Source organism: Drosophila takahashii, chromosome 4 (genome assembly GCF_030179915.1).
Source record: "Drosophila takahashii strain IR98-3 E-12201 chromosome 4, DtakHiC1v2, whole genome shotgun sequence".
Taxonomy (NCBI): domain Eukaryota; kingdom Metazoa; phylum Arthropoda; class Insecta; order Diptera; family Drosophilidae; genus Drosophila; species Drosophila takahashii.
Window position 1 is genome coordinate 154,691 of NC_091682.1, and position 21,091 is coordinate 175,781.

General features: G+C 35.9%; 1 protein-coding gene and 1 long non-coding RNA gene across 7 annotated transcripts in view; one reads left to right on the top strand and one right to left on the bottom strand.

The window, feature by feature from the left end:
• LOC138913719 (uncharacterized) overlaps positions 1 to 14,821 on the top strand; it is a 50,448-nt gene extending 35,627 nt beyond the window's left edge. The window contains exons 4-6 of one of the 5 annotated variants that reach the window (XR_011419529.1): positions 7,662 to 7,743; positions 14,507 to 14,526; positions 14,623 to 14,821. This is a non-coding gene — a long non-coding RNA (uncharacterized lncRNA). The remainder of the gene's footprint in view (positions 1 to 7,661; positions 7,744 to 14,506; positions 14,527 to 14,622) is intronic. The other 4 variants (XR_011419532.1, XR_011419528.1, XR_011419530.1 and 1 more) reach the window with 4 other exon arrangements.
• ci (cubitus interruptus) lies at positions 2,086 to 21,074 on the bottom strand. 2 transcript variants are annotated; one of them, XM_017159028.3, is made up of 6 exons: positions 20,577 to 21,064; positions 6,521 to 6,903; positions 5,806 to 6,458; positions 5,228 to 5,740; positions 4,994 to 5,158; positions 2,086 to 4,936 (listed from the first exon to the last, which is right to left on the bottom strand). In XM_017159028.3, the coding sequence occupies exons 1-6, from the start codon at positions 20,612 to 20,614 to the stop codon at positions 2,426 to 2,428; spliced, it is 4,263 nt and encodes a 1,420-aa protein (XP_017014517.2). In that variant the 5' UTR covers positions 20,615 to 21,064; the 3' UTR covers positions 2,086 to 2,425. The 2 variants fall into 2 exon arrangements, with proteins under 2 accessions (XP_017014517.2, XP_017014518.2); XM_017159029.3 differs by having other exon boundaries at positions 4,467 to 4,936; positions 4,994 to 5,091; positions 20,577 to 21,074.
• Positions 21,075 to 21,091: the final 17 nt, after the last annotated feature.

A 21,091-nucleotide genomic window follows, 5' to 3' on the forward strand; every position in this document is an offset into this window, starting at 1 on the left:
GGAGGATTATGGAGTGGATGATAATCTTTTTGAAGGTTCATGGGATATTCAGATGGAAAACGAAAACAATGAACAATAGGTGGGCAAAATAAACAAATTACTGAAAACCAAATTCTAGAATTTTCTATTACAGGTTTTCCTACTTTCCTGAACCCTCTTATTCTGTATATCTTTGAAAAAATGTGTGGACAAATAAAAAAAATTAGATTTCGTGTGAAAAAATAGGTAGGACCACTTTTATTTTTTATAAAATAATATTATATTACAGTTACAAAAAAAATTTTTTTTAATTTAATATTAAAAAATAAAAATAAAATTAAGAAAAAGGCCGACCACGCCTATTTTAGATAAAATGAATAGATTTCATTACTATTAACTTAATTCTAAAAACAGAGCCCAAAAATGTTGCTTCGTTTTCGAGTTATTAATTAATGCCACAAAAGTGGTCAAATTACCCATAGTGCAGCGTTCGCACTAGCTGAGTAACGGGTATTAGATAGTCGGGACACCAACCAGACTAAAGCGTTCTCTCTTGTTTGGTATAGATTTTACTATAATTGAGCACAGACCCTCGAAGATATCTTAAGTCAAAACGTGAAATGTTGCTACTTTTTTCAAACCGCTATTGCACAAATACCACCCGTTAAACTCGAAAACTAAGTATGCAGATATGCTTGTATATGTCTATATTAACACAATTTAATGTCCATAGGGCTGCACCAAAAACACTGTCGGCCTGTGTATTTGATATTTAGTGTATGCATCCAGCTCTGTTTGTTTTTCGGTACATTTTCCGAGAAAAGGAAATCTCTCGAATTCCTGTGACACCAACGGTTTTGCACGGTGGGTTTCTGTGACCACCCGATTTTGCAAATTTTTTAATAAGTTTTAAACTTAATTTATGCTTTTCTTGCAAAATTACAAAAAGAATACCTGTTTAGAGCGCATTTGTACACAACAAAAAGAATTAAAAATTTAAATTACCTGCCAGGCTACATAATGCAGCCCTGAACAGATGTATGAGGCGGTTTATTTGCATTTGTAAGTTGGCAAGAACTTTAAAAGCGAATCAAAATGCCATCTGCACGAACTATTGCTCTAGAGTACTTGCGAAGGCATAAAATGCGATAGGCTAGGATGCAGAGGAGCTCCTTACAAGCAGTTTTACAAGGTAATCCATGGCCAAGGTCATCCCGAGCAGTGGTCACAAGAACGTGGCCGGCCTTAGTAAATCGCGAATGAATCGAAAGAATATGGCTTCTTGTGCTGCTGAACGCTGACATCTCGGAAACTACAAAAGCTAGAAGGTTGAGGTTTTCCACACATATTCTTGGGCTTCCTACGCAGCGCAAGTTTATTTCAGCCGAGCGCCACGCCCACTAACAATTTTAAAATGTGTCTGGCGCCCACACCTTTAAAGATTTCCGAGAAGTATAAATGCAATTGTCTTGTGTATATTTATACCTATCAAAATGTGAAATACATTTTTCAAATCGGATAATTCAATAAAAAGTTATACGCAATTAAAAAATGTTATATATCCATCTCCCTCGCACTTCCTTTAGCCGAGTGACGGGTATTACTCGGGACACCAACCCGACTCTAGCGTTCTCTCTTGTTATACCCTTATTATAGGTATTATAATTTCAGTCAGATGTTTGCAACGCAGTAAAGGAGACGCTTCCGACCACATAAAGTATATATATTCTTGATCAGCATCAATAGCCGAGTCCATCTAGCCATGTCCGTCTGTCCGTTTCTATGCGAACTAGTCCCTCAGTTTTAAAGCTATCGCGGTGAAACTTTCCCAAAACTCTTCTTTTTATTGCAGGTAGTACATATGTCGGAACGAGCCGGATCAGACCACTATATCTTATGGCTCCCATAGGAATAATCAAAAAATGAATAGAAAAACTATTGTAACTTTGTAGAAAGTAGGCGTTTTGATTTTTGACAATGGAAAAACCATTTAAGTAAAAACATTTTAAGTAGGCATACCTGCAAGGGTATATAAACTTCGGCTGGCCGAAGTTAAATTCCATACATACATTCAGTTAAGAAGTTATTTTAAGTAAAAGACATATATAGTTTATATATATTTTATTGCTTAGAAGCTCTAGGATTTTTTTTATTATTGATAGTTTGGAAGACATATATATTGCGCATATCTCAATTGGACACAGATATATCCTCGTGTTTTCACAAGTTTCTTTCGCCCGAATTCCGCACAAAGAAAATTATGTGTCACGACCTCTATTTTTATATAAACATTTAATAGAGGTTTCACAGATTGTTATAACTGCAGATGCGAACATATTAACGGTAGTTGATTTCATCTATATGTGAAAATAGCGACGTCATGTATGATTTTTTTTAAATAAAACTAATATTGTGACTGACTTTAATTTATAGATTGCTGAATTTTCTACTGCATCATTTGAAGGTATCTATTTTCTTCCAACAAAGAAGTCAGGGATGTTGTCATATCATTGATAACCATATTTGCACCAGGATATGGATGTGTAGAACTGCTAACATCAGGCCACAATGTATTATTTGATTGCACTCCAGACAATCCTTGAATTTGATCGACAGATGTATTGTTTGAATCCAACCAGTTCTGACAATTTTGCACATATTCTAGTGTACGCTGGTATGTATCAGACTGCATTGAACTAACATTATTCGCATGAGTTTCACAAACTGTTTTTTGAGTGTTTTGCTGACAAGGAAATTTTGAAAATGATAGGGCTTGTATTTTTAAGGTGGAAATTTGGTCATCGTTATTAATGTTTATAGAAGGAGACATTTGAGACTGGCTTATGATGCCGCATTGGATCTCATTATCATGGCCTCTATGTACTTTGGAAACATTGTCTGAGTTAATTCGTGGAAATTCTGGATTTAAATTTAGCTCTGGCAAACTGGTCATTGATGAGTCAATGATTTCATTCTGATTTGAATTTGTTATTTGTCGTTGATAGGCTAATAGGGATGACTGTTGATTAATACCATTATCCATGTTGATAATTTTCTCAGTCTCTTGGGGGAAGCTAATGCATTTCGTTTGCTCATGCTGGTGTGGGATAGTTGCGATATTCGATTCTGTCTGGCTAAATAAACTTCCGATCGTTGTCATGGTAAACTCTCCTTGCGTTGACAACTTCGATGGATTTGGTTGTAGATGTTTAGCGACTTCACAGTTAGAGTGCGGTGGTGAAAATTGTTTTTTTGATTGGTTTAAATTTGACTGTGAAAGTACTCTGTTGTCGTTTGATGTTATGGTTTCATGTGCAATGGAACTGAGATGTTCTTGTTCTTTCTCCGTAAAATTTTGATCGTCTTTTACCAAGTTTAAGTACTGAAGCATTTCATCGGGAAGTATAAGCTCTTCCACTTCATCAAGATTTATTCTTTCATTTGGATGTTGCACACTGGTCATAGTCATTTCAACCTTCATTGGAACATTGCATTGTCCCTTTTTTAAATTACTCTCATTACTCGAAGATGTTATATTTATGTTTCTAGCCTTTCCAACAGGAATTTGGAAATTTTGCAGTGGACTACTTAAACAAGGAACATTTGTTACTGGATCAAAACATATGTTTGGGACAGGTTCAGATTGACGTCGTAATATATTGTTGTTAGGCATTTCTTTATCTAATTCAAACTCCCCGACCTGTCTGTTGTTGCTCAAATGTAAAGATTGCATAAAACTGGGAATTGAAAATCGACCCCCAGTTGAGTTCTGATAACAACTCCCAGAATCTGTCCCCTGCAAGTGCTTCAAATTGGTGGCGATTAAATGAGACGATGGAGGGGGAGGAAGACTGCTATTGTAAAACCCAAAACACTGAACACCAAGACACTGCTTATTAATAGAAGCACTTGGGCTGCTGCTTGGATTCGATTCCTTGTTTATTGGAGTCAATCCTGATGTTGAATTAAGGGTGAAACAGTTGGCTGCATTTGACATTTGGCTGGAGCGTCGCGAGCATCCTGGGGAAATTGGATCATAGAAGGAAGCTGTTGTTGTGTTGTACGACGGGCCTGGTCGCATTGTAGATATAGATGACACGTGTGATGATTGACTACTACGACGACTTTGCATACTACCATAATATGTGCTTGCAGTGGAGTTCTGACTATCGCGACGAAAATGTCCTTGCAGAGATCCGGAAGCGGTGGGAAAGCTAAGCTTATTTATGGTTGTGTTTGCTTGATTTTGCGATAAGTCTTCTGCAAATCCTCCTATGCCCGTATTTAGGGGCATTGGAACTGTAGTGTCACCTGTTGTACCAGGTTCCATCTTCAGTTCTGTTATTCGCTGGTTAAGCTCACTAATACCAATTGTGCGATTGCTTTCGGGAATGTTGCACAGCATAACCGTACTTGAGTTTATACCTTTAGTTTGCAGACGACTTCTAAACCGCTGCCTAGCCACAACACCACCTCCAATAGTGGCGGCCGATGAATTTCCGCTGCCAATATTTACCATAGCACGCAGGACAATTGGAAGGTCGGCCACGTCTACGTCATCTTCACAATTCCAGCCGTCCTCCAAAGTTAAATGCTCGACGGCACCATCTGGTGAATATGTTAAAAAACAGTCTGAAGTTCGAACTCCATTTGCCAACTGATGATGTGGCGAACTTCCATCAGATTCTGATTTAATGCTGGGACTAGACATGCCTCTAATTTTTCCCATATGCAAGTCTTCGCTGCAAGGGCTTGAGTCAATATTGTGCTCTTGAAGGTTATGGCGACCTTGGCCACCGTCTCTTTGCAACCGAGAATTGGCATCATTGAGTGGCAAGCCTTTATGCTTTTTATTTGCATAAAACTCAGCTCCGTGAACTGTCTTAACATGTTTTCGCAAAGAACTTGGGTCGGTGTAACGTTTCGTGCAGCCAGGAGCTTTACAAATGTAGGGTTTCTAAACAAAAAATTGTATTTTTAAATGATGATTATTGGAACACGGGTTTATCCTTACCTCATTACTGTGTGTACGATTTTGGTGCTTTGCACGATCGCTAGCATTACTAAACGCTTTACTACATCCGGGATATTCGCAGGTGTATGGTTTTTCGCCTGTATGTGACCGTAAATGAGTTTTGAGGTTTTCCAAGCGTGAGTATGCCTTAAAACAACCTTCAAACTATAATATGTATAAACACATAAAATTAAGTAAAAAAATGAAATTTATGAAATTAAAAAAGTATCTTACTGTGCATTTGTGAGGCTTTTCACCTGTATGACGTCGCATATGCACAACTAGCATATACTGTGCTTTGAATGGTTTTTCTCCACGAGTACAATCTTCCCATCGACAGACAAATGCTTTCTTATTGGTTTGGATGTGGTCATTATTAATATGTTTAACAAGTTCATCTTGTGTAATAAACTCAATACAACAGCTTCGCCAATGACAATTCGTTTCTATAAAATCTCCGGGTTCGTCCTTGATATCCGTCGTATCAGCGTTGGCACAATCATATTCATTTAATGGAGTTGATGCTGATCCACAATTAAGAAACTCTTCACAGCGGCTGCTTATTTTTACATCGCCAGCAATACTTTTGGTATTCTTTCCTATATTGTTATAACAGCGATCAGACAAATGTGATGAGGCACTGTCCGCTTCTACTTGAGCCACGCTACCAGATGTTGATGAGGGCTGCTCAGTGACAATATTTTTATGCGGTCGATTTCTTTGTTTTCCGTCATCGAAGTTCTTTTGCTATAAATATTAAAAACAATTAGAAATAAATGAAATGTTGAATTTCAAATTCCATTTAAAATTACCGAAAGTGCCGCAACCTGTTTATGTTCGTCACTAACTAGCCTTGCATTTGAAGATGGTGTTATTTGGCTAGGTAAATCGTTTAGATTACCACGAACATCATTTATGCTTGTGGTGGAAGCGCCTACAGCATGGCTTATAGAAAACCCGGCAACAGCTGCTTGTTGTGAAGTCATCGGATTTAAAAGTCCTGCGCTTGCGCGCAACAAATGAGCTTGTATCTGTTGTAGACGTGGTGCCAGTGTTGAATGTGCATGAGACATAGGATTTATGGCACTAGCTGAAATGTGACCATAAGAACCACTAGCCGCGCTGCTTCCTCGAGAGCCATTCATAATTGTGGCTAAAGAGTTTGGTGAAAATCTAATCATCGAATTAATGTCAAACGAATCAGAATATGGCGATGAGGAAAGGGCTCTTTTGCGGCTGATGCTTGCACGAATACTTCCGCCTGGTGGTCGAGGACTACTCAATCGCCGGTTGCCATCAATGCTAAAGTGAAAATCAGTACTTGCAAGGGATCCTGCCGCAGCTGCAGCTACAGCTGCATGATGGAGGTCACCTAGGGAGCCCATACCTCTGGTACCCAAAAAATCTCCTGATCCAAGTCCTAGTCCTGCAAGATGGAAAGCCGACGCACAATTGACATAGGGATCTAGAAGATTACAAATTTTAATTTATTAAGGTTACTGAACAGAGGTATGAGCTAAGTAATACCATGAAAAGATGCAGTTGTACTATTTCGTTGAAGAGAATACAATTGTTCCATATATCCGGGGATTCTATAGGCTGGGTGAAAGTCATGTGCATGAGGCTGTCCAGTAACATTTAAACTATGAACATGTTGATGCTGATGATTTTGATGGTGACCAGAAGAATTAGCAAGAAGACTGTTTCCATTACTTATTGGTGGTTGGATTGATGGTGATGTTTTAAGTGAATCTGATGCTTCAACCGTTGGAATCATGGATGGAACTGTAACCGAGCTTGAAACATCTGTTGTGTGTAAATGATTAATGCAAGGGGATACTGGTAAAACTGTTGCCGCGGCAGCTGCGGCTGCTGCACGCCTGGAAGCTAGAAACTGTAGTTCAGAATACCTGCAGAGAAATAAAATTATAATTTTTAATTAATTATCTCGATTAGTAAATGTTATTTTTTATAGGAATAGCCTGATTTCATTGCCACATTTGAAAATTGGTGAATTTATTGCAAAATTGTACATTAATCTGTCAAAACAACGTTACACAAACATGTAAAGAATTAATCTTCGGGAAGGATAGTAAAGTACGCGAATCTGTCAAGCTATATATTGATATCGATTGCACTGGTTTACAACTTTAAATTTTTTTCGAGTTAATCGCAGAGACCAATTTTTTTTTGATTAGTTTTGTGTTGCTGATCATGCTGAACAAATTTAAAAAATTTCGAAAGAACCGTTCTGAAGATATTCGCTAAAATCCAGATTTTCCGCACTTCTTTTATAAAACCTAACAGATCTCGAAAACCATTATATTAACAAACTTGAAACTTACATTCAAAAGGCAACAGATGCACCTTTCCGAAAAGCTATTGCTCGATGTTTTTTTGTTCATATGTCAAAAACCAAACTAACAAAAGCAGGCCACCTGGCTTGAAAAACATTATTTTGGAAATGGGTTGTTCCACTAAAAAATACATATCTCCTAGAATTTGCACTTAACTTGCAAATATTTGGCCTTAACTTGTTAACAACAAAAGGGCATTTACATCTGAAAACTCAAAATAATTTATTAATTTGTGTTTGCTTTTTTAAATTAAATGAAAACTAGCTATAACAAAAACCCGTCAAAAATAAAACTTTTTTGAACTTTCACAGGTTGTACCCCCGTTAATTATGCGGCCCGATCACAACGAGTAATAGCTTTTCGGAAAGGTGCATCTGTTGTCTTTTAAATAGTGTAAGTTACAAGTTTGTTTCTAATGGTTTTCGAGATCTGTTAGGTTTTATAAAAGAAGTGGCGAAAATCTGGATTTTTGCGAATATGGGCGGTTTTTTTTACAAACCGAACACGTTTTTTGGGTCACATTTTTGATTTGCCTGAAACTTTTTTTACGTGTTCTATTCGGAAAATAAGTAAACACGTGTATCAGGAATTGGCCGAAAAAAAATTATTTTTTTTTAGAATTTTTTTTAGTTTGCCAAAAAACGTGAATTTTGAAAAAGTACCCTCTCATTGAAAATCTGTATCTCCGGTTGTAGTTGTCCGGTTAACTTCGTGTCTTTTGCATTTATTCCTCTCCAACTCTTCTTTAAAAAAAATGTTTGAAAAAAATGTTTAACCACAAAAAAAAAATTTTAATTTAACATATGCGCTATTGTTAGTTTCAATCGGTTTTTGTCAAAAAGGTGGAGCCATGTTTAGTTTTTAAAATATCGAATTTGTTTTAACAAGGCCTCGGCTTTTTTCTATGGAAAAACGTCGCAGCATGAAGGTCTACTCTCTCACTCTTATCGGATCCTTATAGAATTCATGTTTTCTCATCGTTTACTAGTCCGTTAACAATTTTTAATGATTAAAAGTTAACTTTTAAGTGTTTTGACAATTTCTGAATGACAAAAAGTAAAAAGTCATTTTTTAATATATTAAAAATTTACAATTATTTATTTAACCGTCCATTTAATAGACAATAATTTTAAATTTATTTTATTTATTATTTTTTAGTATTATGTAATTTATTAAACATTTTTAAATATTTATTTTTAAATTTTTCAAAAAATGTTTATGGTATTTGTTTGTTCTTTCCTTACTATTTTCTTAGCTCATCTGAGTACCGCGGTGAAGAAAGGCCCGACTAAAGGCGTTAGCTCGCTTACTCCTATGGTTATCTCGCAGTTTTCGTCGATGTCAGTACTAGGCTTAATCCCAAACGGGATTACCCTCTGCAAGGGTATAACAAAAATTGTAATATCGATGTTCTGCTTTAAAATATCCAAGACATCGATGTTCCTCGATCTCTAACCAGGATACTGTTGCTCATCATAAATTCCCTTAATTGTCTTAAATTGCCATTTCTCAACTAGAGTGTAAGCAAGTCTGAAGTAAAATATTCATGTAAGGCCCTTATAACCTCTCTACTAGAGTTAAAAAAAAAAAACAAGAAAGGAAGCTACCTTCGGCCAGCCGAAGCTTATATACCCTTGCAGATAAAGTAATGCTCACTCGGTGCAGTTCCAGGGATTCCAGATTAATCGTTTCTATTTAAATTTTGTTTTTAAGTAGTCAAGAATCAAACCGCCTACTTCCTACAAAGTTACAATGAATTTTCTTATATTTGTTTGAATATTCCTATGGAAGCCTTAAGATATAGTGGTCCGATCCGGCTCGCTCCGACGTATGTACTACCTGCAATAGAAAGAAGACTTTCGAGAAAGTTTCATCGCGATAGCTTTAAAACTGAGAGACTAGTTCGCATAGAAACGGACAGACGGACAGACAGACAGACGGACATGGCTAGATAGACTCGGCTATTGGTTCTGATCAATAATATATATACTTTATATGGTCGGAAACGTCTCCTTCACTGCGTTGCAAACATCTGACTGAAATTATAATACCCTCTACAAGGGTATAATAATATGAGATAAAATTGATCAAATATCCAGAGGGTGTCATAAGGGACATATACTGGCCTGTTCCAGTGTTAATGGATTTGATAACATTGGCGGATTTCCCTTTAACATAATATCCTTTTTTGTGTGAAATAAAACAGCTGACTGCAAAGGCAGTCTTATGAGCAAAGCCCAAACTTCGTGTATTTTAGACAGCTATTTTATGGCAGTTCTGTACAATTTTGGCATCAAACCGCGTATGCACAAATACTTTATTGTGCATTTATTGTTATGGCTATAATTTTCCGGGCTTTGAGGTGCAACCACAAAATAATTATTAATAAGTCAAATATGCAACTAATTGCAATTCATATGATGATATTTTACACATAAAACATCAAGAACGTGATAAAAGTATTATTGTTTAATACGAACAAAAGAAGTATTAAATATTTGATGATTAATTAAATATAGCGATGTTGACTCCCGTATGCTTACATACTAAAAAGTATTTATAAAGTATGATTATTAAAAACAATAATATTTTATCGACTTCATGTATGTGTGCTTGCTAACTAAATAACAATACCGCGGCAGAACAGCTGCAAATGCACTTGTACATATTATTCGATCACAAAAGGGTAAAATCTTCAGGCCGAACGATCTCAAATACCAATACTTTCCGTTAGATGGCAATGCAGGACAGAAATGCTGCTGGTACTGAAAAAAAGCTGCCAGCTCTAAAAGAGTGCCAAGCTTAAATAGATTATTTTAACTATTGGCCAGTATAAAAATTATTTCTTTAAAAATAATTTGCGATATTTTTTAAGGCATTCTCCCTTTATTTTATTTCGTGGTCACAAGAATTATATAATCCTTTCACAATCAATTTATGTACAACTGACAACATCGGAACGATTGAGCGCTTCGGAAAGATCATTTTGTTCACCTACACCCGAAGCTAAAAATCAGATCATTGATCGATACGAAGCGAGTCGAGTAGTTGAACAAACCCGAAAGCTGAGGTATGTCCCGATCGTGATTATTGTTGCCTAATAAGTTTACCGGATTAAACGAAAATTCAGGCGCGATGATCGTACGTACTCGGCGCAGCTCTCTGGTAGGAACCCCTAGAATCTGCTTGCTCAATGCCAATCTTCCAGCTTTTATAGTTTCCGAGATGTCATTCATACAGACAGACTGACGGACATGGCTAGATCGACTCGGCTAGCGATCCTGATCAAGAATATATCTATTTTGTAGGGTCGTAAACGCTTCCTTCTACCTGTTACATACTTTTGCACGACTATAATATATACTGTAGGGTCGTAAACGCTTCCTTCTACCTGTTACATACTTTTGCACGACTATAATATATACCGTTTTACTCTACGAGTAATGGGTAGATAAATAAATAAAGTAGACAATACAATTTAAAATCTATGATAAAAATATATTATTGTAGCAGATTTTTGTTCCTAATAAATTTATTTCAAAATTTGTATACCCTTGCAGATGGTATTATAATTTCATTCAAAATTTGGAAAGAAGGAGAGACGGAGACGGTTCCGACCACAAAAAGTATACATATTCTTGATCAGCACAAATAGCAGAGTCCATCTAGCCATGTCCGTCTAACCGTCTGTCCGTTTCTATGCAAACTAGTCTCCCAGTTTTAAAGCTATCGCAATGAAATTTCCCAAAGTCTTCTTTTTGTTGAAGGTTGTACATACATATGTCGGAACGAGCCGGATCGGACCACTATATTTTAAGCTACCATACACTCAATAAATGTTTTTTCCTAAATTTTTAAAAAAATCGCCATAATATGAAATACATTCTGAATTTGAAAACATTTTCTGAATTTCACAAAATTTTTTCTTGAATCTAGGAAAAAATAACCTAGAAACAGAATTTTATAAATAAACTTTCTTAATTTTTGGAAAAATACTTTTTTTTAAAGTAAATGTGATTTTTATACCCGTTACTCGTAGAGTAAAAGGGTATATTGTATTCGTGCAAAAGTATGTAACAGGTAGAAGGAAGCGTTTCCGACCCCATAAAGTATATATATTCTTGATCAGGATCACTAGCCGAGTCGATCTAGCCATGTCCGTCTGTCCGTCTGTCCGTCTGTCTGTCTGTCCGTCTGTCCGTATGAACGCTGAGATCTCGGAAACTATAAAAGCTAGAAGATTGGCATTTTGCATGCAGATTCTGGGAGTTCCTACGCAGCGCAAGTTTATTTCAAAAAGGTGCCACGCCCCCTCTAACGCCCACTAGCCCTCTCTATCGCCCACAGTTTTGAAGCTATTATGAAAATAGTAACTGATATGTATTTGTTTCGTCAATACATATCGATTGGCCAAGTAAAAGTTTGCCACGCCCACTCTAACGCCCGCAAAACCCATTTAACGCTTAAACCTGTCTAGCGCCTACATTTCCGCCTTTCATGGCCAGTAGTACCAATATCTTGGGGTAGATGGCTCAATTCAATATACAATAGCGCCATCTATTCAGATGGTTAATTTGAACTTTTTGTCCTTTTTTTCTGTGGTCACACTAATTCACAATATGTTATTGCAAATTTTAAATTATTTGAAAAGGGCGCGCATTTTGTCTCTTTTTGCTCGTATTCGTTTTTCACAAGTGCATTCACCTGCGCTAGAGAGAGACGGAAGATGTGCTAGGCAGAATTGAAAGTTTTAGAAGGCCTCCACGTGGAGTTCCCTGGGTAAAAAACGGGAGCTAATTCCAGCTTCGAAAAACAAAAAAGGAGGCATATTTCTATTAAGTTGTTTAGCTGAGTAACGGGTATCTAATAGTCGAGGCACTCGATTATAGCGTTCTCTCTTGTTTTTATTTAGCTTACCAACATTTTTATTAAATTATTGCAATTTTGCCATTAAATTAAGAAAAATGTATTTTAGTCCTTTCTAGAAAGTCGTTATTATAAACACGGTAATTAAATTTAAAAAAAATTATTTTCTTTAAAACAGAAAATTGGAATTAGAAAATCAACATCGATTTTTGAACAACTTTTTATACCCTTGCAGAGGGTATTATAATTTTAGTCAGAAGTTTGTTTAGTCTAATATTACAATTATAATCAATACAATATTACCAGGAGAAGATAAAATACAATAACAAACTTTTAAAAACACAGGGCGGGAACACTACTAATATATTGACCGTATCTGTATGCTTTTATGTTTATACCCGTTACTCGTAGAGTAAAAGGGTATACTAGATTCGTGCAAAAGTATGTAACAGCTAGAAGGAAGCGTTTCCGACCCCATAAAGTATATATATTCTTGATCAGGGTCACTAGCCGAGTCGATCTAGCCATGTCCGTCTGTCCGTCTGTCCGTCTGTCCGTCTGTCTGTCTGTCCGTCTGTATGAACGCTGAGATCTCAGAAACTACAAAAGCTAGAAGGTTGAGATTTCCCACACATATTCTTGGGCCTCCTACGCAGCGCAAGTTTATTTCGGCCGAGCGCCACGCCCCCTCTAACGACCACAACCACCCACGTACGATTTAAAAATGTGTCCTGCGCCCACATCTTTAAAGATTTCCGAGAAGTATAAATGCAATTTTGTTGTGTATATGTATACCTATCGAAATGTAGAAGACATTTTTCAAATCGGACCATTCATTAAAAAGTTATACGCAATCAAAAATTATATATCTATCTCCCTCGCACTCCCTTTAGCTGAGTTACGATTATTAGTCGGGACACCAACCCGACACAGCGTTCGCACTCCCTTTAGCTGAGTGACGGGTATTAGATAGTCGGTACAACAACCCGACTATAGCGTTCTCTCTTGTTTTTGACTATAGTTTCTAGAATTTGTTTCCCCCTTAAATAAATCCTAAAATGATTCCAAGTAAAGGGTTTGAAAAATAAAGAGTGTATTTTTTATAAAAACTTTTACTTTATCAAAACAATCCATGCATCCGTTTGCCTCTGAGACCTCCTAAAGTTGGCCCATTTCAGAATTTTTCGAACTTTGAGGTATTTGTCTTGCGTCGGGGAACTTTTTGGAAAGCGCATTTTAACTTGGGAATTCGTAACGAATTCAACAGTGCCATCAAGGTAACTTTTAGATGTTGCATAGTGTAATCAAACAAATATAAGACGAGGACGGAAGCTAACTTCGGCAAGCCGAAGTTTTAATACCCTTGCAGATTTTACGAATGAAAACTTGACAAGAATAGCAATATTTTATAATTGAAAAAATAAATTTTAAAAATTTTTCACCCTATTGTTCCTATGGGAGCTATAGCATATAGACGACTGATCGGCACGCGCTTTTACCCTAATGAAGGAATGCATAAAATAATAAGATTTGGAAAGTTTCATGTAAATAGCTTATATTCTGCGCGAAATATCCTGAAAAACGTTAAATTTTTACCGATTCCACCCTATTGTTCCTATGGGAGCTATAAGATATAGACGTCCGATCGGCACGCGCTTTTACCCTGATCAAGGTATGCGTAAAATAATAAGATTTAGAAAGATTCTTGTCAATAGCTCTTACACTGAGCGAAATATCTTAATTTTGTGAAAGCTATATCCGAATGTTCCTATGGGAGCTATAGGATATAGACGTCCGATCGGGTCGGCTTTCAAACTTGATCTGCGTACACATGTTTTAGGACGACTGTGAAAGTTTTAAGGCGCTAGCTTTTAAACTGAGCTCGCAAACGGTATTGAAACCTACATACAGACGGACAGACGGACAGACGGACATGGCTATATCGACTCCCCTATTGATCCTGATCAAGAATATATATACTTTATGGGGTCGGAAACGTCTCCTTCACTGCGTTACAAACTTCTGACCAAAATTATAATACCCTCTGCAAGGGTATACAAATTCATTGTAACTTTGTAGGAAGTAGGTGTTTTGATTTTTGACAACTTAAAAACAAAATTTTATATAGGCACGTAGACCCTGGAATCCCTGCATCTGCACCGATAGAGTGAGCATTAAACTATAGGTATTTACTTTATCTGCAAGGGTATATAAGCTATAACTCTAGCTGAGTAACGGGTATTTGATAGTCAAAATACTCAACTAAGCATTATCCCTTGTTTTTTTTCAGGTATTGTTGACGATTTGGCAGTAAGTAAATATTAATAATAATATTTTTAATACTTAATATAAATATTGATTATTTTATTTTTATCTTTTTTGTTATCTATTCTCTTTTTTGTTCAGAAATATTTATACGGAGTTGTCACAGAAATCCATTCCAACCGAATTTCCTCCGAATAGCAAATCTCGGTGTCACAGACGTAATTTTTGACGGTTTCTAAATCCCCCTATTTTGCCGGACGTTTTGATAAAATTACCCAATTTACAAATGTTTCCCAAAAATATAACTTTATTTAAGACAACTCTAATGAATTTTATGAACTACCTGCATACTACGTTTTGTATATTTAAAAATATGCTTTTTATTAAACCTCTCGAAAAAATTAGCTAAAAAAATCCGTCGGCAAACCGTTTAAAATACAAAATTTGTCCAAATTTCGGAGTTAGTTATCGAAATGTTTTGTTAACGAATTATTTATTCAAAGGTACTTAGTATTGTAGTTAAAAATGAAACTTATTTCTGGTAAAAATTTCATGGTAAAATAAGTTGTAGTTATTGAGAAATTAATACAAACAGCCCCCCTTTTGCAAAAAGTTGGCATCACTGTCGTGAAAATGTCCTATTTTTGCCAGGTTAAACGCCGGCTGTGAAGAAGAAGAAGAAGACATGTAAGTAAAAAAGTACCACATTTTTGTTTATTATTAATTTAAAGTAATAAGCGTTGCTAATTTTCAGGGGTAAACATAGTTACCAGCGCAAGACACTATACTCTTCCGATTCATTCGCGATAATATCGACATTGCCAAAGGATTTACTCAGGGCGGCCGCATTCTTGTGAAAGGACCTGGCCAATGAGTTAAATCTCCATGGTAGTCGATGTAAAACCGTTTGTAGTTTAGTTTATGCCTTCGCAAGTACTATAGAGTAGACGGCATTTTGGTTCGCTTTTAAAATTCTTGCCAACTTAGAAATAAAAATAAGCCAACGCAGGCGCGGCAAACCGCTGCTCAGGGCTGCAATATGTAGCCTGGCGGGTAATTCAAATTTTTAATTTTTTTCTTTTATTATGTACAATATGCGCTTTAAACATATATTCTTTTTGTAATTTTGCAAGAAAAACAAATTAAATTTAAAACTTACAAATCCGTCGACGGATTTTGTGACACCCCTGATAATGTTATTTTCTACATTCTTGTTTTCGTTTTCTTTCTTTTTAGGAAATATTAATCATTTTATTCTCACATTTCTTGACTCTTGTCTTTTTTGCTTAGGAAATAAAAAAAAAACGAAATTTTATAGACCATAAAAATAACGATAACGCTCAAAATAATGTGTGAATTGTATTTGAATAAGGGACATTTTTATACCCGTTACTCGTAGAGTAAAAGGGTATACAAGATTCGTGCAAAAGTATGTAACAGCTAGAAGGAAGCGTTTCCGACCCCATAAAGTATATATATTCTTGATCAGCATCACAAGACGAGTCGATCTAGCCATGTCCGTCTGTCCGTCTGTCCGTCCGTCTGTCCGTCTGTCTGTTTCTACGCAAACTAGTCTCTCAGTTTTTGAGCTATCGGGACAAAACTTTCGCAAAAGTCTTATTTCTATTGCAGGTAGTATATATGTCGGAGCCGACCGGATCGGACAACTATATCTTATAGCTCCCATAGGAACAATCGGAAAAAAAAACTTTAAAAAATTCTAGCTTCGGTGTTTTTTGAAATATTTCCTTCTACTTTTGGGGATGTTATTTTTTAAATATTTCTGAATTTCGAATTAATTATTTAAAAAATCGGACTACTATATCATATAGCTGCCATAGGAACGATCGGAAAATTAATAGAAAAGTAATAGGAAATAAATTCAAGCTTCTTTGATTTTTATTGTATTATCTTCTACTCTAGGATATGACTCTTTTTAAATATTTCCGAATTTCAATTTTAATTTGATCAAAATCGGACGACTATATCATATAGCTGCCATAGGAACGATCGGAAAATTAATGGAAAAGTAATAGGAAATAAATTCTATCTTCTTTGGTTTTTATTGTATTGTCTTCTACTCTAGGATATGACTCTTTTTAAATATTTCCGAATTTCAATTTTAATTTGATCAAAATCGGACGACTATATCAAATAGCTGCCATAGGAACGATCGGAAAATTAATGAAAAATATTAGAAAATTGAACATTTTTGCGATTTGTTAATTAATAGGAATGATCTGCAAGGGTATATAAGCTTCGGCTGGCCGAAGCTAGCTTCCTTTCTTGTTTTTTGTTGTTTTTGCTTAACAAAAAATACTCAAACGTACCAACTTTGACATAAAGTATGTTCAGACAGTGGGCAATTTCATTACAAACATTTCTGCAAAAGCAGCATTATGATTACTTTTTGAGATACACGATCCGCAGCTGAGAAAAACATGGTTTCGAGAAAAACGCACAAGGCTCATTCCACGTGAAACGTGACAACCAATTTGGGTCAAATCTAAGAATCAATCGAAACTTTTACTTTCGATAGAGAATTGAAATATAAGGTTTGGTTTTTATTTTTATACCCGTTACTCGTAGAGTAAAAGGGTATATTGTATTCGTGCAAAAGTATGTAACAGGGAGAAGAAAGCGTTTCCGACCCTATAAAGTATATATATTCTTGATCAGGGTCACAGCCGAGTCGATCTAGCCATGTCCGTCTGTCTGTCTGTCTGTCCGTATGAACGCTAAGATCTCGGAAACTACAAAAGCTAGAAGGTTGAGGTTTTCCAGACATATTCGAGGCCCAAGAAGTGCAAGTTTATTGTAGCCGAGGGCCACGCCCCATCTAACGCCCACAATCGCCCACTAACGATTTTAAAATGTGTCCTGCGCCCACATCTTTAAAGATTTGCAATATTGTTGTGTATATTTATACCTATAGAAATGTAGAAGACATTTTTCAAATCGGACCATTCATTAAAAAGTTATACGCAATCCAAATTGTTTTTATATCTATCTCCCTCGCACTCCCTTTTAACTGAGTTACGATTATTAGATAGTCGGGACCCCAACCCGAGTACAGCGATCGCACTCCCTTTAGCTGAGTGACGGCTCTTAGCTAGTCGGGACACCAACCCGACTGTAGCGTTCTCTATTGTTTAACCTTTCTTTAAGTCTTTGCCACCCAAAACCAAACAACACGATTGAATTTGTTTTTCTCAGCGACACAACAATCCTTATTCAGCAACATCTACTTGTTTAATACTAAACAAAGAAGACTGCGCCGCAATCAAAAAAAAAATAAAGAACAAATCGCGCGATTTTTTCCTAAAATTTTTTGACTGCGGCGCATTTTTTCTTCTTTTTTATTTTTTACCTAAATGGTGGTGCAAAAAAAGTGTTCATTAAAACTATTTAAATATCTTCTGGCTCCCATAGGAATAATCAAAAAAATGATAAAAAAAAAACATTGTAACTTTGTAAAAAGTAGGCGTTTTGATTTTTGACATTGTAAAAACAAGAAAGGAAGCTAGCTTCGGCCAGCCGAAGCTTATATACCCTTGCAGATCATTCCTATTAACTTACAAATCGCAAAAATTTTAAATTTCGTATTATTTTGGCATTATTTTGTATAGAATACAATAAAAACCAACGGAGCTATAATTTGTTTCCAATTAATTTCCCATTCATTTTTCGATCTTTCCCATGGCAGCTATATGATATAGTCGTCCAATTTTGATAAAATTAAAATTGAAATTCGGAAATATCTAAAAAGTCATACCCTAGAGTAGAAGGGAATAAAATAAAAACCAAGGAAGCTTAAATGTATTTCTTATTACTTTCCCATTAGTTTTCCGATCGTTCCTATGGCAGCTATATGATATAGTCGCCCGATTTTTTAAATATTTTTTTTTTAATTCAGAAATATTATAAAAACAATATCCCCAAGAGTAGAAGGTAATATTTAAAAAAAACACCGAAGGTAGAATTTTTTAACGTTTTTTCCGATCCTTCCTTTGGGAGCTATAGGATATATGTAGTTGTCCGATCCGGTCGGTTCCGACTTATATACTACATGCAATAGAAAGAAGACTTTTGGGAAAGTTTTAAGCCGATAGCTTCAAAACTGAGAGACTAGTTTGCGTAGAAACGGGCAGACAGACGGACACAGCTAGACTCGACTCGTCTAGTGATGCTGATCAAGAATATATATACTTTATGGGGTCGGAAACGTTTCCTTCACTGCGTTGCAAACTTCTGACTGAAATCAAAGGTATCTGCAAGGGTCTGCAAGGGTATAAAAAGAGTAAACATGTAATTACTTACAATAGGGTAAAGTTGCTTTACAAGATATTAAATTTCTTGTATTTATACTTTATAACTTCAAATGAATCCTGAAATCTAAAAGAAATCTTACACCTAGTCCAAAATATATATTGAACAAAAGAGAACGCTATACTCAGCTTAAGGGAGTGCGAGGGAGATGGAGATATCAAACTTTGATTCGTGATTCGTGCAAAAGTATGTAACAGCTAGAAGGAAGCGTTTCCGACCCCATAAAGTATATATATTCTTGATCAGGATCACTAGCCGAGTCGATCTAGCCCTGTCCGTCTGTCTGTCCGTCCGTCTGTCTGTCTGTCTGTCTGTCTGTCTGTCTGTCTGTCTGTCTGTCTGTCTGTCTGTCTGTCTGTCCGTATGAACGCTGAGATCTCGGAAACTATAAAAGCTAGAAGATTGGAATTTTGCAGGAATATTCTAGGAGCTCCTACGCAGCGCAAGTTTGTTTCAAAAAGGTGCCACGCCCCCTCTAACGCCCACAGTTTTAAAGCTATAATGAAAATAGAAACTAATATATATTCGCTTCGTCAATACCTATCGATTGGCCAAGTAAAAAATTGCCACGCCCACTCTAACGCCCACAAACCCAATAAACGCTTAAACCTGGCCAGCGCCTACATTTCCGCCTTTCATGACCAGTAGTACCAATATCTGGCGGTAGGTGGCGCAATACAATATACACTAGCGCCATCTAGGAAATGGCATTGGAAAAAATCTTCCTTTTTTTCTGTGGTCACTCTAATTCAATTTCAATTTTAATTTTAAATTATTTTAAATGGGGCGCGCATTTTGTCTCTTTTTGCTCGTAAAAGTTTTTTTCAAGTGCATTCACCTGCGCTAGAGAGAGACGGAATGTGCTAGGCAGAATTGAAAGTTCTAGAAAGCCTCTGCTAGAAAGAGATCCCTGGGTAAAAATCGAGCGGCGAAAAACATATAAGAATAACATAACATATAGGAACATATAAGATTTCGATTAAGTTGTTTAGCTGAGTAGCGGGTATCTAATAGTCGAGGCACTCGACTATAGCGTTCACTCTTGTTTTTTGTATATTCGGTTCGGTTCACGAAAAATTTATTTTGTGTGTTCGTGTTTTTTATTCAACAGTGTGGGGGGTTTTCTGATCATATTAACATAGAGTTTATTTACTAAGGGAAATAAAAATGCCCAAATTTTTTTGGCTATGCAATGACTGCATCTAACTCAAACAATCTAATAATATATAAATATAACTATCATCTTCCAAAACTTTTCGCAGTATGCCCACATTAAAATTACATGATTAAAGCAAAGAGTATACTCTTTGCCTTAACTGGTAAACACTTTATAAATCATAAATCTAGTAACTTTACTTATAAGTCATAATGTTATGGTACATATTTCAATGAAAATACATGGAAATAAATGTTGACTTTATTATTTCATTAAAAAAAAAAATTTTTGAACCCTGGTTTGAACCTGAACCCTGCTCCGGCTCATCATTGAACCGGTTCGCAAACCGGATTAGGTTTGAACCCCGAACCGAACCCATGCAAAAATAATATGGGTTCACAGCCCTGAATACAATATACCCTAAATTTTTCATTTGAAATACATACATACACCAACGATAAAATCAAAACCTCGTAACAAGTAGCTTTCCATCTAAGACATGTGCGAGGATGCAGGAACTTCGTTGTGTTTTAAAATTATACAAGTTGAGATCTTTTTATTATCCTATAGATCATGAGCAATATTTGAAAAATATAAAATAAAGACTTACGCAAGTGGAAAATATGTTGGTAGAGCGTAGGCGTCCATTTTTTTAGAGTTTGTCACCAATTATTGAATGCCGATTACGAGTCACTGAAATCCATTTATTTTGTATTCACCGTCGGCAAATCGAACATTTTTAGAGGCACGTTTAATAGCACTGTCACAAATATTCTTTATATTATCAATGAGTTTCCCCTTTTAATGTTAATTTGAGCCATTACTTTTGAAAAGCAGGATTTAGTATTTGCATTTTAAATTGTAAAGTTTCTAGTTTTAACTGCGTAAACTTATTACTGTTACTATTTAACTTTCTCAATCCCAAATTATATCATTAAATTTCACAGTAAGAAAGAATGTCGCGAATTTATTTATTTATCACTAAATTTCAAGTAGCGAATAATAAAAAGAAATTATGTATGACAAAGTCAATAACGTGTGTATGCTGCGTCTTAATGCTGTGTTTCTTACGAGTGGACTGAGCGATATTAACACTAGCTCTTGCAATGCTTCGTTTGTTTAGAT

Coding starts and splice junctions, on each gene's coding strand:
- ci (XM_017159028.3), bottom strand. CDS start 20,614: ATGGACGCCTACGCTCTACCAACATATTTTCCACTTGC. Junction 5,741..5,805: donor AACAGGTTGCGGCACTTTCG/GTAATTTTAAAT, acceptor TAATATTTATAG/CAAAAGAACTTCGATGACGG. Junction 5,159..5,227: donor AAAAGCCTCACAAATGCACA/GTAAGATACTTT, acceptor TACATATTATAG/TTTGAAGGTTGTTTTAAGGC.